General features: G+C 32.9%; 1 protein-coding gene across 1 annotated transcript in view; it reads left to right on the top strand.

Moving 5' to 3' along the window:
- Nucleotides 1–4,715: 4,715 nt before the first annotated feature.
- The window catches only part of LOC131849718 (KH domain-containing, RNA-binding, signal transduction-associated protein 2), a 125,155-nt gene continuing 115,874 nt past the window's right edge, over nucleotides 4,716–13,996 (top strand). Inside the window, exons 1-2 of the mRNA XM_059199833.1 lie at nucleotides 4,716–4,932; nucleotides 5,483–5,670. Of these exons, the coding sequence (XP_059055816.1) occupies nucleotides 5,559–5,670 (112 nt within the window). The 5' untranslated portion in view covers nucleotides 4,716–4,932; nucleotides 5,483–5,558. The remainder of the gene's footprint in view (nucleotides 4,933–5,482; nucleotides 5,671–13,996) is intronic.

The raw sequence follows: 13,996 nt of genomic DNA, 5'->3' as shown, positions 1-13,996 counted from the left end.
ATGATATCAGAATGATAACGTGATATCCGTAGTAAACAACAATTAAACACTTTTCGCTCTGTTCATACTATATGCATACCATGAATTTGGTATCATTTAATTGAACTAGATCGATCAGTTTAATAATACGTTCGTAAATTATTGTCCCAGTTCACGTCGTTGCATTAAGAACTTTATTTTATACTAGCTGTGCCCGCGGATTCACGCGCGTGAAACTTTCGCGTTTATAATATTTATAAGACTACCTAACCCGCGCAACGTCGTCTATGTCAAATTTTCCCCGTTTTTGCAATATTTAATTTCAATCATAATTTCGATCCCCGTTTGAATTGGACGGGAGATAGACCGGAGGTGAATAAAGATTTATTATTTTAGAATTTAAGATATAGCTATTTATGACTGCCTCTGTGGTGTACTGGTTTAGCAATCCGCTTTATGGTCTGATGGTCTTGGGTTCAATAACTTATATTCATGCACGGTACAAAGACTTATATTCATGAGTAGCATAAATACAAGTCTTTGTATCGTGCGAGGAATTGAACCCATGACCATCAGAAGCAAAGCGGTGTGTTAAACAGCGGCGTCGGTGGTCACCGAGGCCGTCAAAAACTCACATTTTAAATTTCACACTTGCGTATTTTTCACAATTTCATCGCCGTTGGAAACGATTTGTCACTGTTATTGTAGAGGTGACCGGCCCAGATGTTTTCTCAATGGACGCAGCTGTGGTCATGACGCAAGCAGAGTTATGTGTTTATCACAATTTGTGAGTATATACAATTTACTCGTTGTTTATGTCTTCATTATTAAGGTAAGTGATTTTTTATTATACCGGAATGGCAAATAGGCCGAAAGACAGCTATTATAACAAGAAACATTTGATATATCACACTGAAAAATAGCTTACAAAGGTCATTGGGCACTTTAGTATGAAATGTCCAGGCTCATATATTAGTAGTACTACATATGCGGTGTAATGCTTCCGGTCTGCTCCGATTTTCGGTACATCGGTTCAGTTATTCAGAACAATGCCGACATGGACCGCGATGTAAGGCGCAGAATCAGTGCGGGATGAATGAAATGGCGACAGGTCTCGGGAACGATATGCGACCCCCGAATGCCCTTGAAACTAAAGGGTAAAGTTATAAATCTATCATAAGACCTGTCATTTTGTATGGATCTGAATGTTGGGCCGTAAAGGGGATGGACGAAAGGCGTGTGCATGTTGCAGAAATGCGAATGTTAAGATGGATGTGTGGGGTTACCAGGAATGACTGAATAAGGAATGTGTATATACGAGGAAGTTTGAAAGTTGCGCTGGTTATAGAAAAGTTGCGAGGTAACATAACTGGTATGGGCATGTCATGTCTTATGGAAAGTGTATAATATGAATGTGGATGGATGTAAAGGGAGGGGACGCTCCAAGAAAAGATGGGTGGATTGTGTGAAAGATGATATGAATAAAAGAAGAGTATGTTCAGGTATGACGACCGATAGAGAGCAGTGGAAGAGAATGACATACTGCGCCGACCACAAATAATGGGATAAAGGCAAGGCAATGAATGAAGTTAAAAGGAGAGTATGCTCAGATATGACGATCGATAGAGAGCAGTGCAAGAAAGAATGGCATACTACGCTGAACCCAAACAATGGGATAAAGGTAAGGCAATGATGATATTTAATATCCGCCGTCCATAGGCTACGGTAACCATTTGCCATCAGATGAGCCGTATGCTTGTTTGCCACCATCGTAGAATAAAAAAAAATGTAGGCATACCCATGGTCTACACAAAAAAAATAGAGTAGGAAGTTTAGATAAACATCTCTAGTTTCAAAAATTACTAAGAATGTATCTAACGTATGCATTTACAAAAAAAATATCTAAGTATTTATATCAGTTGTCTAGTACCCATAACACAAACTCTGCTTAACTTGGGACTAGATGACGCTGTGGGAATTATCCTGAGATTATTATAATTATGTTTTTTTTCTTTTAAATTTGAAAGTTGTATGTATTTTTCATGAAATGATGTAAAGGGAGGGGACGCCCTAAGAAAAGATGGATGGATTGTGTGAAAGATGATATGAATAAAAGAAGAGTATGTTCAGATATGACGACCGATAGAGAGCAGTGGAAGAGAACGACATACTGCGCCGACCACAAATAATGGGATAAAGGCAAGGCAATGATGAATGATGATGATGATGTATTTTTCAATGCTAAATCATAAAATTATATCAGTTGTCTAGTACCTATAACAAGCTCTGCTTAACTTGGGACTAGATGACGCTGTGTTAATTATCTAGACTTATTTATTTATTTAAATCTCGCACTAAATATATAAACAATGGAATTTATTTCTTCACAAACTTAATTAAATGTATCTAAGAGTAAAAAGTATCTATTACTATAGATCATAGACGTAACTACAAAAGAGGGCCTGATAACCGTCTTACATATATTTTGAATATAATTTTTTAAGAACGAATATATTATAAAACATCTAAGGCAAAGGAAATGATATATGCGTGTTAATAAAAGCATTCAGTGAAATATTTTTTAGTTTTTTTTTTTTCTTCATAAACGCGCGTGTACCGGGAACTCTGCCAAAGACAAGAGAGGGGAGGCAGGTGTCGAAAATTGATAATAGTAACATCACTCTCCGTTCCATAATAAAATTTTGAACGCAAATTTTATAATATTTAGCAACTCCTTAGAAGATATAGATATGGAAATGAAAGATTTACATACGTATAAATTAAATTTTAATAGCTCGTAATATCCGTTTGTTGTTTTTTTTTCATATTCATAATTTGTTATGATATATTTTATTACGTACTTAGAAGAGCCTACTCGCTTTGTGGTTTAAACGTATTTTTTTTATAGAGTAAATATCTGGAAGTATTAGTCATTTGCGATCTGTTATAATACAGTTGCAATGTCTATGGTAAAAAAAGATAATTTCTTAGTTCTTTTGCTAAAAACTGCATTAAAATCCATTATTTATATCATTAATCGGGTCTTATCACGAATAATTTTATGACAAATAAAGGTTACCTGTCTAGTCAAATCGCCGAGAGAGGTAAATACCTTTATTTGCAATAAAATTATTCGTATTATTAATATAAATAATGTATATTAAACACGAAAGTTTAAAAATAACTATTGTTTTAAAATCCGTTGCGTATCTTTAAAAGATCTAAGCAAACAGACAGATAGACGCATTCTCCTATTTGTATTAGTATTTTGATGAGTTCATGACCTTTACAATCTCTAGACTGAGAAATGGAAACTGGGATAAAACCTTGATCTTCTCATCAAAGATGAATATTGAATAATTATTTTAACAAAGATTGTATTAAAAGTATAAATACCTTTTGTTCGTTAATAAAGTCTTTTTACTTAATTAACTAAGGAATGTATCTATAGCAGTAGATTTTTTATAAATTATTTTCAAATAGATATATAAAGGTAATATGATATTCTTTACATAGTATGAAACAATGTTTCTGTCGCTGTCTGTTCGCTTATATCTTTTAAATTGCATAACCGATTTTAATGCAGTTTTCTCCAACAGATAGAGTGATTCAAGAGGAAGGTTTATATGTATAATACATGGGATATCATGTAATTTTTAATTGATAATAATGTTATGGTTGTCCCACCTGCGGTTATGGTTTACGCTAGCACCAGTGAAGGATGATAGGATGAGCATGAGGTCAGGTCAGTTAGCCCATCGTGGTCAATTCGCCAGGAATTTATTACGATGGTTTCCAGGGAAACCGCGTGGAGATCAACCTGAGATGTACCATACATTGCTAGCAGTGGAGTCATCAGTCCACATTACTAACAGAAAAAATCAAAGATCTGTAATGCATCCATGTGAATCTGGGACGGGTCCCTAGTATAATAAATTGTAGACATAAGTGAATAAATTTACTAATACCTTCCTATATCCGCGACTTTGTATAAATTATTTCTCGTGATACATAGGTCTATGTTAACGTAAAAATTTCATTAAAATTAGTCCAGTCATGAAAATCATACGGATAGACACACTCATAGTATTTATATGAGTTTTTAATATCACAGATAAAAGAAATCATTCTCTATGGATGTCCACGATCTATGAACTCTCCTTATTCTTCAAAATTCATATTCATAAATTTTGAATTATTAGTTTTATTATTAGTCGTTGGAATATGAGCATAATTTCCTTTACATTAAAAATCAAATTTGCTTTTTTCTACAACAAATTTGTTAATAATATATTTTTATGCCTATTTGGCAATAATAATAAGAGGCTATTTAATAAAAATCATACTTTATTTCAATTCTAATATTAAAAGTTCTTCTTAGAAACATTCATTGTTGAATTTAAATTTAGAATTTTAATACACAACTCCCGCACTATTCGGACATCTGTAAAAATAGTGGCGTCGCACGGAATTGAGCGCATCGTCAGTATTGCACGCGCCGCTGGAAACAACCGTTTAATATTCGAACGTGCTATTCCGAATTTGAATATAGAACGCGCGTTCAAATTAACCCAGTCCGACTTTCGAATATTCGTTTAAAAATTGCATTTTAAATGTAGATTAAAATTTAATCTTTCTGTTATTACTATTAAATTTATAAAAAGTGTTTTCTATAATTTATTTAAATGAAATCATACATTTGGTAAAATAAAAGTATTCTGGTTTCGATATAGAACGCTCTCAACGAATTAACGTCGGCTTTCGAACGTTCCCGCGCGAATGCTTCGTTCCAATTTCGAATTGTGAAAACGTGTCAACGAGGAAGTGACTTTTTCGTTTTGTATCCTAGAGTGTTTGAATTTTATTTACGAGCAGTGTTTGTTATGAACCTCTTCCGTAACTGGAATTAAAAAAGTTTAAGAAAGTTCGCTGAGTGGAGTTCATCGTAAAATGGTGCATACTTAGTGCTACTTATTTTTATATTTGCTACAGAAAATGAATTACGCTGACTATTAATATTAAAATTAAATCTACTTTAAAAGACAGTTCTCAATTGTTGTTATTTATTTATTTATTGTAATTCCTAATATCTTTTATCATTTCTTAGCATAATGTCTAGCTATACTTTTTAAGACAACTTGAAAAGCGAGTTGTTTGGTGGCAAAAATAGTAGAGATCCAAAAAGATAATTAGAAATTGACATAATTGTCATCCGTTTGTATCTTGCCTACAAATTGTATTAACAATCAATTCAGATTCTTTTTTTAAACATTTTGTTTAAACAAAAGTGTTGTGTATCTATAGAATTTCATTTAAATCTTTTTTGTGCCAGTATTGTACTAGTCGAGAAAAAAAATATTTTTAAATATCTGCGACAGTAAAAAATTTGACGTCTATAAGCAACTAAATGTTCTATATATAATGAAATAAAACATTAAATATAATAAATGATTTTTGAATTTCGAATTTGATTGACTTAATAAAATGCTTCTTTTCCTTTCAGGTATCACTAACGAAGTGTGAAAGTGTAGTGTAGTGACAAAGTGTAGTGTAATGTCAAAGTGACGTGTAGTGTCGAGATGGAAGCGACTCCACTGCCGCTAGAGGTAGATGAGGAAGGTCGCCCTCAACAGGGCTCGTCAACAGGCAGCGGTTCATCGTCAGGCACCGGGTATTATGGACACAAAAATGGTAAGTTCTAGAAAATTCTAGAAAATTCCTATAGGTCGACCACGCTCATGGCCACGGTCAACAGCCTTGATGTTTCAAGCGTCCATAGACTACAGTAACCGTTTATCATTAAATGAATAAGCACATTGTGAATTAAAGTAGAAATAAATTCAAAACAGAACTGCATAGATGGCTAATAAGCAAATTACTACAGTGTTCAGTACTTACTTAATTAAAAACATTGACATGAGGTCAGGTCAGTTAGTGCAACATGCCGCATTTCGCGGGAATTTGTTAAGATGGCTACTAGAAGAGACCGGAGCACATTGAATCTATGAACGAACCTATATTTCTAAAGAAAAACAATTATCAATTCTCCAATACAGACCAATACAAGCTCCAATAGAAACATTTTTTTTTAGACAACCGAAAATAATTGTTTAAATATCACAAATAACTGTGCTTAAAAATTGCTATCATAGATTAATACAGTATACTGTTTATTTTATTTATTTATTCTTTAATGCACAAAAAAACTTGTACAAAGGCGAGCTTAATGCCATATGGCATTCTCCACCAGCTAACCTTTAGGTATACAGAAAGCGTTGTGGGGCAGTTACGAGTATGTCAAAAAACAATTACAAGGTTACTAATAAATATTATATAATATATATGAAATGCAAATAAATATATACAAATAATAATATATATAGTATACCTGATATTATATAATGTCATACATTAATGTTAAATATAGATAAATATAATACTAATACAATGCAATACAGTTATAACTCATTTTGGTGATTCAGAAGAAAATTAAATAATTTCTTTTTAAAAATGGGCTTACTCGATGCTTTACGTTTTACTACTGTTACAACTGACATAAGGTTGCTCTGTGGTTTCATCTCAAAAATTTTTCATTTTACGCCAAAATCAGTGTTTTTAGGTAGTGTATTGTAATAAATAGCTCTTAGTATCACAGGTTCATACAAAACAATATTTTGTTGTGACATAAGCTTGGTCTGTGGTTATATCTTGCCAATTTTAAATTTCGCACCAAAAACAGAACACTTACAATTATTGCCATTGTAGAAAATAGGTCTTGGTATCAAAATAATATTTTTTTTAAAGCGACAGAAACCTAGTCTGTGGTTATATATCACCAATTTTTAATTTCGCGCCTAAAACAGAACATTTACTGTTATTGCCATTGTAAAAAATAGCTCTCTTTACTAGGGGCTCGTAAACTTCAGTGTTTCTTGCTGTTCTATCAAATCCACTATATTTCATTGGTTATGGTAATATTTTTATGGAGTAAAGTAGCTTATAGGCTTATACTGATGCTAGACGTATAATGTAAAAAGGTGGTAACTGAAATTTAACACATTTTTGAAGTTAACTAATTTTATACCATGATATAAATATACATATACAACTATATCCGGTTAATTAAAAAATAATTTAATTTATAATTTATGAAAGTGACATTGCATACTAAATATTTGTTTATATTATTTTACTAAATAACAAAAAAGAAATAAGAAGTAGAATTTTGTTCTACAAGCAAAAGTATATTATCAAGCAACCAAAGATTTTTTTTAGTATTTCTCTAACAGTAAATGAGTTTAGGGGGTAAAAGAAAAGAAGATTAGCTTCTAAATATAATGAATTAATAAATACATAATTAATTATTTTTATTAATTAATAAATTGTGTATTTGATGTAGATGACAAGCAAGCAAAACTACTCATTAACAAACACCCATAACAGAAAACTACAAATTTTGCGCGTGACCTTTGAAAAAAATAACTTTAGTAAAACATCAACCACAAATATAGAACCTCTACTAATTACAACACGTAGGTAACTTTTAAAAATACATTTTTTGTTCAAATTACCCGAATTAAAGCCTAATGATTATGTCTTGAAAAAAATGAATTCTGATGAAATTATAAGTTACATCATTATGCCTGTGGTTGTGTAGGTTTCAGTGTTTTCAGCATTACATGAATTGCCTTCGTGTTGATCAACTTGCGATTAATGGGGTACAACGTTTAGGGTTCCACACTATCCTTACTAATATTATAATTACGAAAGTAACTCTGTCTGTCTGTCGCGCTCTCACGCCAAAATTAAATTGATATTAGTATACAGGTAGACCCTAAGTAAGGACATGAAATACTTTTTAAAGCGAAATAGGTGGTTTGGGCTGTGCGTTGAAAGATCACTATGTCAGTCGCCTTTGAGTTATATATATATTACTATTATTATTTATTTATTTCATTGCATCATACGCCATCCACGTCTTTTGTCCTCTACCCAAAAGTTGTCTGGAAGATATCGCTTAAGCGCCGCCTTTTGTACCCATATACTTTAAATATTGTTTTCATTTGTATTTTGTTTTTGTTAAGGTGTAATAAAAAAAAAATAGATATATAGATTTGTATCTTAGTACACACATATAGGCTTAATTATAACATCAACAAGTACCTACAATATAACAATTCAATAAGGGTAAACCTGCATGTGTGTGCTACAGCAATACAAAATTGGTACATAGCTCAGTGTGGAGAATCACTCAAGGAGCAAAACACTGATTTTCAGCTATGTCCTCGAGGGTGAATAATGTACCTTGTATTTTTTTAATAAACTAAAATGAACTGAACGAAATAATGTGAAATAAATAAGTAATAAAGGAACTTGGAAAGTAGGAATTACAGTTAGAGTACCAGAACTTTATAAATGCTGAGATACTACAATTTAATTTGATATGTATGACTTGGTGGTCGCTTTGTTCTCTCACCACGCTGAGTGGGAGGGGATAGCATTATAGTAATGGGAAATTGAAATTGTGATCCAATCCATATATAAAATATACGGTACCTGTAGCAATATATCGACTTAGTCTTAACGTTTTACAGCGCATTAGATTTAATATATCACACGCGTCATGATCATTATTTATTATAGACTCCTTAATGTTGTTATGATGACTCGTTTTTAGGGTTCCATGGAAAGGGTCTTACAGTCATTAATAGAGTATCTGATTCATGGTTGGTCACTAGTTTCGTGTCTATAATGCGATATCATCATAATTAGTAATTGTAGGGACCGGTCTGTCGTATCCGTCAGGCGGGAGTTGGCCTTCAGCCGCTCCAGTCCTTCCGCGGGTTTGGAGTGCCATCTGCACTCGCCCCCTATCGTCCGGTGAAGCTGTATAGGCCAGCTGCGCCCAACAGCATTAAAGTAGTCCGAAAAAAGTACTGGTCTGCTCTCATCACTACGACCTACTTACTCAACCAGTTGGTTGTATATTTAATATTTTCGCTATTTGAGTATTTAATGGAAGTAGTGCTAGTTGGTAGTTTGTATTCACACACTTCAACTTAAAAATGTAAAATAACAACTATATTATTTAAAAGAGTAACACGCAAGTTTCTTGCTCATTCTTCTTGTGATGAGACAGCTTTCCGAATGAGTGGTAGATTGAAAAAAATGTGATGACTATTCAAAAATGCTTCGATGTAAGTTTATTTGAATTACTGATTTTCTATTCTATTCTATTAAAATTGACGCTTGGTCTAGCGGTTTAGCATACTGCTTTACTTCCGATGGTCGCAGGTTCAATTCCTAGCAGGTTTTCATGATTTCAGCTACGAACAGTTAGATTTCAGAGAATGGTTTAAGTATGTTATTCATTAAGGTAGGACCAGGGCCGGGGTGGATTGATTGTATCTTGTCAAAATTTATGTTTCAGCCTTCTAGATTTAGTAGTTTCGATTCTATGCGCAAACAATATCTTCTTCTTCTCTTCTTTTCTTCTTCTCAGGACAATTCACACAGAGCCATCTAGACCCAAGTTAAGCTAGCTAGAGCTTATGTTACGGATACTAGATAACTGATACATATACACAGATATATTTTTTTTGGAAATACATACATATTATACATAGAAAACACCCAAACCGATACAAACAATCATACTCATAAATACAAATGTTTGTGCCGTGCGAGGAATCGAACCCGCGACCATCGGTCGTAAAGCGGTGTGCTTGACCGCTAGACCACCGAGGTCGTCAACGATATGAATAAACATATAGAATTTTTCAAGGGAACGTTAACCTAAGATTTATACCAAAATAATAAGTACACATACGACATCAGAGCTTTTAAATATTTCAATTCCTACTTGAACGTACAGCAAAGTGTGTACGAAAAGATCCGCAATTTGATACATTATCTAGAAAGAATGAAAGAAACACAATATTTATTTGTTGCACACTATTGGATATTCATATTAAAATTTTTGTCATTAATTTTAATCTATGGCAGCATCTTCATTTTCTTCGAGGTGGGACTAAGTAAACTTAATAATACCGCCCCCTAAGATAAAGCCGCCCCATAAACATTATATATAAACACAGAGAAACTAACAATAGTATGTAAGTTTGTTAATTTATGGTTATAGAATATATGTTTATCTGTATGTATACAGTAAATGTAGTATTAGACTTCTTTCTCTATGTCAAGACTTCCTGTTAATACCAGGTTGTTTATAAGATATTGCTAATTCTTGTAAAATTTATTGTACTACCATTCTTCTTTGTTTATCTGTGCGCAATATAGATTTATTATTATTATTATAAACAATATTATATGCATAGATTTTACATCTACGAATACATGGTAAATGTTCAACGCTGCTGTGTGCCAAAAACCTCAAACTAAAACGAGATCCTGCCCGTGAATTGGGGCAAATCAAAAAGCCATTATCCTGAACAGGTGCACTTAACAATGGGACGGTACATTAAGTCCATTGTCATTAACAATTGTTTAATGACCCCACCTTCATTTATTGTTAAATATCTGCGTAAAAAGACATTTAGTTATCCAACTTTAAAGAGAAGGTTGCCAATTTTTGTATGTATATGTGTGTACACTATGTATATCTGAATGTAGGTTTCTACGGAAAATCATCCTGAATGAACTGAAAGGAATAAAAGTAATATATATATATATTTTTTAAGAATAGATGGGACGGTACATTAAGTCCATTGTCATTAACAATTGTTTAATGACCCCACTTTTATTTACCGTTAAATATCTGCGTAAAAAGATATTTAGTTATCCAACTTTAAAGAGAAGGTCGCAAATTTTTGTGTGTATATGTGTGTACACTATGTATATCTGAGTGTAGGTTTCTACGGAAGATCATCCTGGATGAACTGAAAGGAAGAAAAGGAATATATATTCTTTTTTTCTAGAATAGATGGGACGGTACATTAAGTCCATTGTCATTAACAATTCTTTAATGACCCCACCTTTATTTACCGATAAATATCTGCGTACAAAGACATTTAATTATCCAACTTTAAAGAGAATGAGGTTGCCATTGTATTTATACTATGTATATCGTAGGATTCTTCGGAAGATTGTCCTCGACGAACTGAAAAGAATTTATATTTCTTTTTTTAGAATATATGGGATGGTACATTAAGTCCATTGTCATTAACAATTGTTTAATGACCTTACCTTTATTTACCGCTAAATATATGATTATAATATTTTAAAAAATATGTAAAAGAATAGTTATTAGTTATTTATCTTTGTTTATCTATCAAATTATTTAGAAACGGCTTGACCAATTTAAATACGTTTTTCATTTTATGTAGTTTAACTTCCCATAACAACCATTTGAAAATCAATTATTTTTGGAAAAAAGCATGGTTTTTATTCCAAAAATAATTGATTCGCAAAACAAATAAACTTAATTGATATAATACATTCCGTATACTAGAAACAAGACGTACAAAGTCGCGAGTCGCGCAAAACTAGTAGTGAATAAATTTTGCAGTTGGAGTGTATAAGGGATTACGTTAATTCTGTTACACGTTATCTATATCTACTCGTATCTATCTATGTATATTAGACAGACAGATAGATATAGTAGTTGTAGTATTTCCAATGTCAAATTAGCTGGGTGATGTTCGCATTGATATGTGGTACCCACCGCGCTCCGACCATAATCGTGAGCTTGGTATGTTCAGTATTTATATAGAGATGCTATTACCATACAAAAATATTATTTTAAATATTCATACATATACACACTATATATACTAATAAATATTGACGGCCTCAGTAGTCTAGCGGTTTAGCACACCGCCTTAATTCCGATGGTCGCAAGTTCGATTCCTCGCACGGCACTAACTTTTGTATACATGAGTATGATTGTTTGTAACGGTATGGCTGTTTTCTATGTATATTATGTATGTGTCGAAATCATTCCGAACTGACATTAGATTTGACATATCATAAGAGTCTGTAATAGACCTACATGAATAAAGATATTTTGAATTGAATTTAATCAGATAAATTTTTTTTTCGTAAATACGAAAAAAAAAATGTATCTGATATAAATATCAGTTATCTAGTACCCATAACATAAGCTTTAGCTAGCTTAACTTGGGTCTAGATGGCGCTGTGTGAATTGTCCTGAGATCATTGTATAAATGTATACATGTGTTTCTTCTCTTATCTTTACACGACTAGATAGCTGATGATATTGTTTTTTTCGATAGATTATAAAATATATATAAATCATAGATTATAAAATCATTAGGACGGACGTAGGCAATCATTTATTGAAATAATAACAAAATCATTTACCTAAGAAAAAGTGACGAATAACAATTGCTAGTTGAGAAATATTTTTATATTTTGTTTTAGAACTTTTCAGGACCTTCACACAACGGTCACATTGTACCTCACTGAGAATGAATAAGTTTTCTTACATTTGTTATTATTTCTTTTTAAAAGTAACAAAGCTTTTACGTAGAGTTATAAACTTCACGATTAGAACTGAACTGAACCAATTATAGTTCAAAAGTAGTAGGTACCTGTAAATAAAGATAAGATTATGCAGTTTCAATTACAAAAACAGTTTGTCTTTGTGATTTAAAGTCCGTACTATCTGTCAGTCAATTTGTTTATTATGTTTAACGACTGAATCTATTTTAATGAATTTTAAGATCAAGAAAAAATATTTCAGTACAACAGACGTTACGTACGGGTATCACAAAAAACGAACTCACGAGTAACATCTAGTTTATTATATTAGAAATAAAAATAATAAATGGAAGCACTTTGCAAAAGTCGTTTTTTCTATTATTACGAAGTTGTTTTATTCTAAACCCATTATTAGGAAGCATTGTCTTACAAGTTTCTGAAATCTAAATATATATAACTCAAAGGTGACTGACTGACATAGTGATCTATCAACGCATAGCCCAAACCACTCGACGGATCGGGCTGAAATTTGGCATGCAGGTAGACGTTATGACGTAGGCATCCGCTAAGAAAGGATTTTGATTGATTCTACCCCCAAGGGGACAAAATAGAGGATAAAAGTTTGTATGAAACTTTGTTAATTTTAAACAGACCGGGCTGAGACTTTGCATGCATAAATCTACTATGTCGTAGGCATTCCCTAAGAAAGGATTTTAATAAATTCCACCCCTAAGGGGATAAATTAACGCGAGCGAAGCCGCTAGCAAAAGCTAGTAAATATATAAGACTAAACATATACAATACACAAGATACGAAAACAATATATACTAATAGAGATGGTATTAACCACACCAGCTAAGTCCAATTGTACGATTCTTTGGCGGCTTGATTAAAGGGTTCAGTCCGATTGACCCACATGCAGGGTAGGCTGGGGGTTCACATAATTGTGGATAAGGGGGAGACATACGAATTGTTAATGTGGGGTAAAGAAGGTTGCGGTTAGTGGAATGGAGAGTTAGTTGAGATTTACGAATATCAAACTTAACGCAATATGAATATGATCGAATTTATGTTGACAATGTTAAAAAAGTAATGAGTGATCATGGATCACATACTCATGAGCTGTTATTACATTTTTGGTGGTAATAATGAAATTATAGGCTGACTTTTAGCCGTTTAATTTAATGCAATACCAGACCAACAGTATACGCAAAAATGAACCTAATGTGTAATGAAAATAAAGGTGCATAACTATAGTCAGAATAAATTAATTTTATACATTCAACACGCAGTAATACCGCTCTAATCGATCCCCCGTCTAATTCAAACGGGGATCGAAATTACGACGGCCTAAGCCGAGGTTGGAAGTCCTAGCAGTGTACTTAGACTAAAGTATCCCTCAGGCGGAGTTGGCCTTCAGCCGCTCCATAAATCCTTCCCGGTTTTAGAATGCCATCTGCACTCGCCCCCTATCGACCGCGGAAGCTGGAAAGCCCGAGCCCAGATTCTTCTTCACCAGGTGTTCTGTTGTAGTTTATTCAAGTAATAAGAAGAA

This window comes from Achroia grisella, unplaced genomic scaffold (assembly GCF_030625045.1).
Source record: "Achroia grisella isolate CSIRO2021 unplaced genomic scaffold, CSIRO_AGI_Agris_v1 utg660, whole genome shotgun sequence".
Classification (NCBI taxonomy): Eukaryota; Metazoa; Arthropoda; class Insecta; order Lepidoptera; family Pyralidae; genus Achroia; species Achroia grisella.
This window is presented reverse-complemented; position numbering and strand designations above follow the sequence as displayed.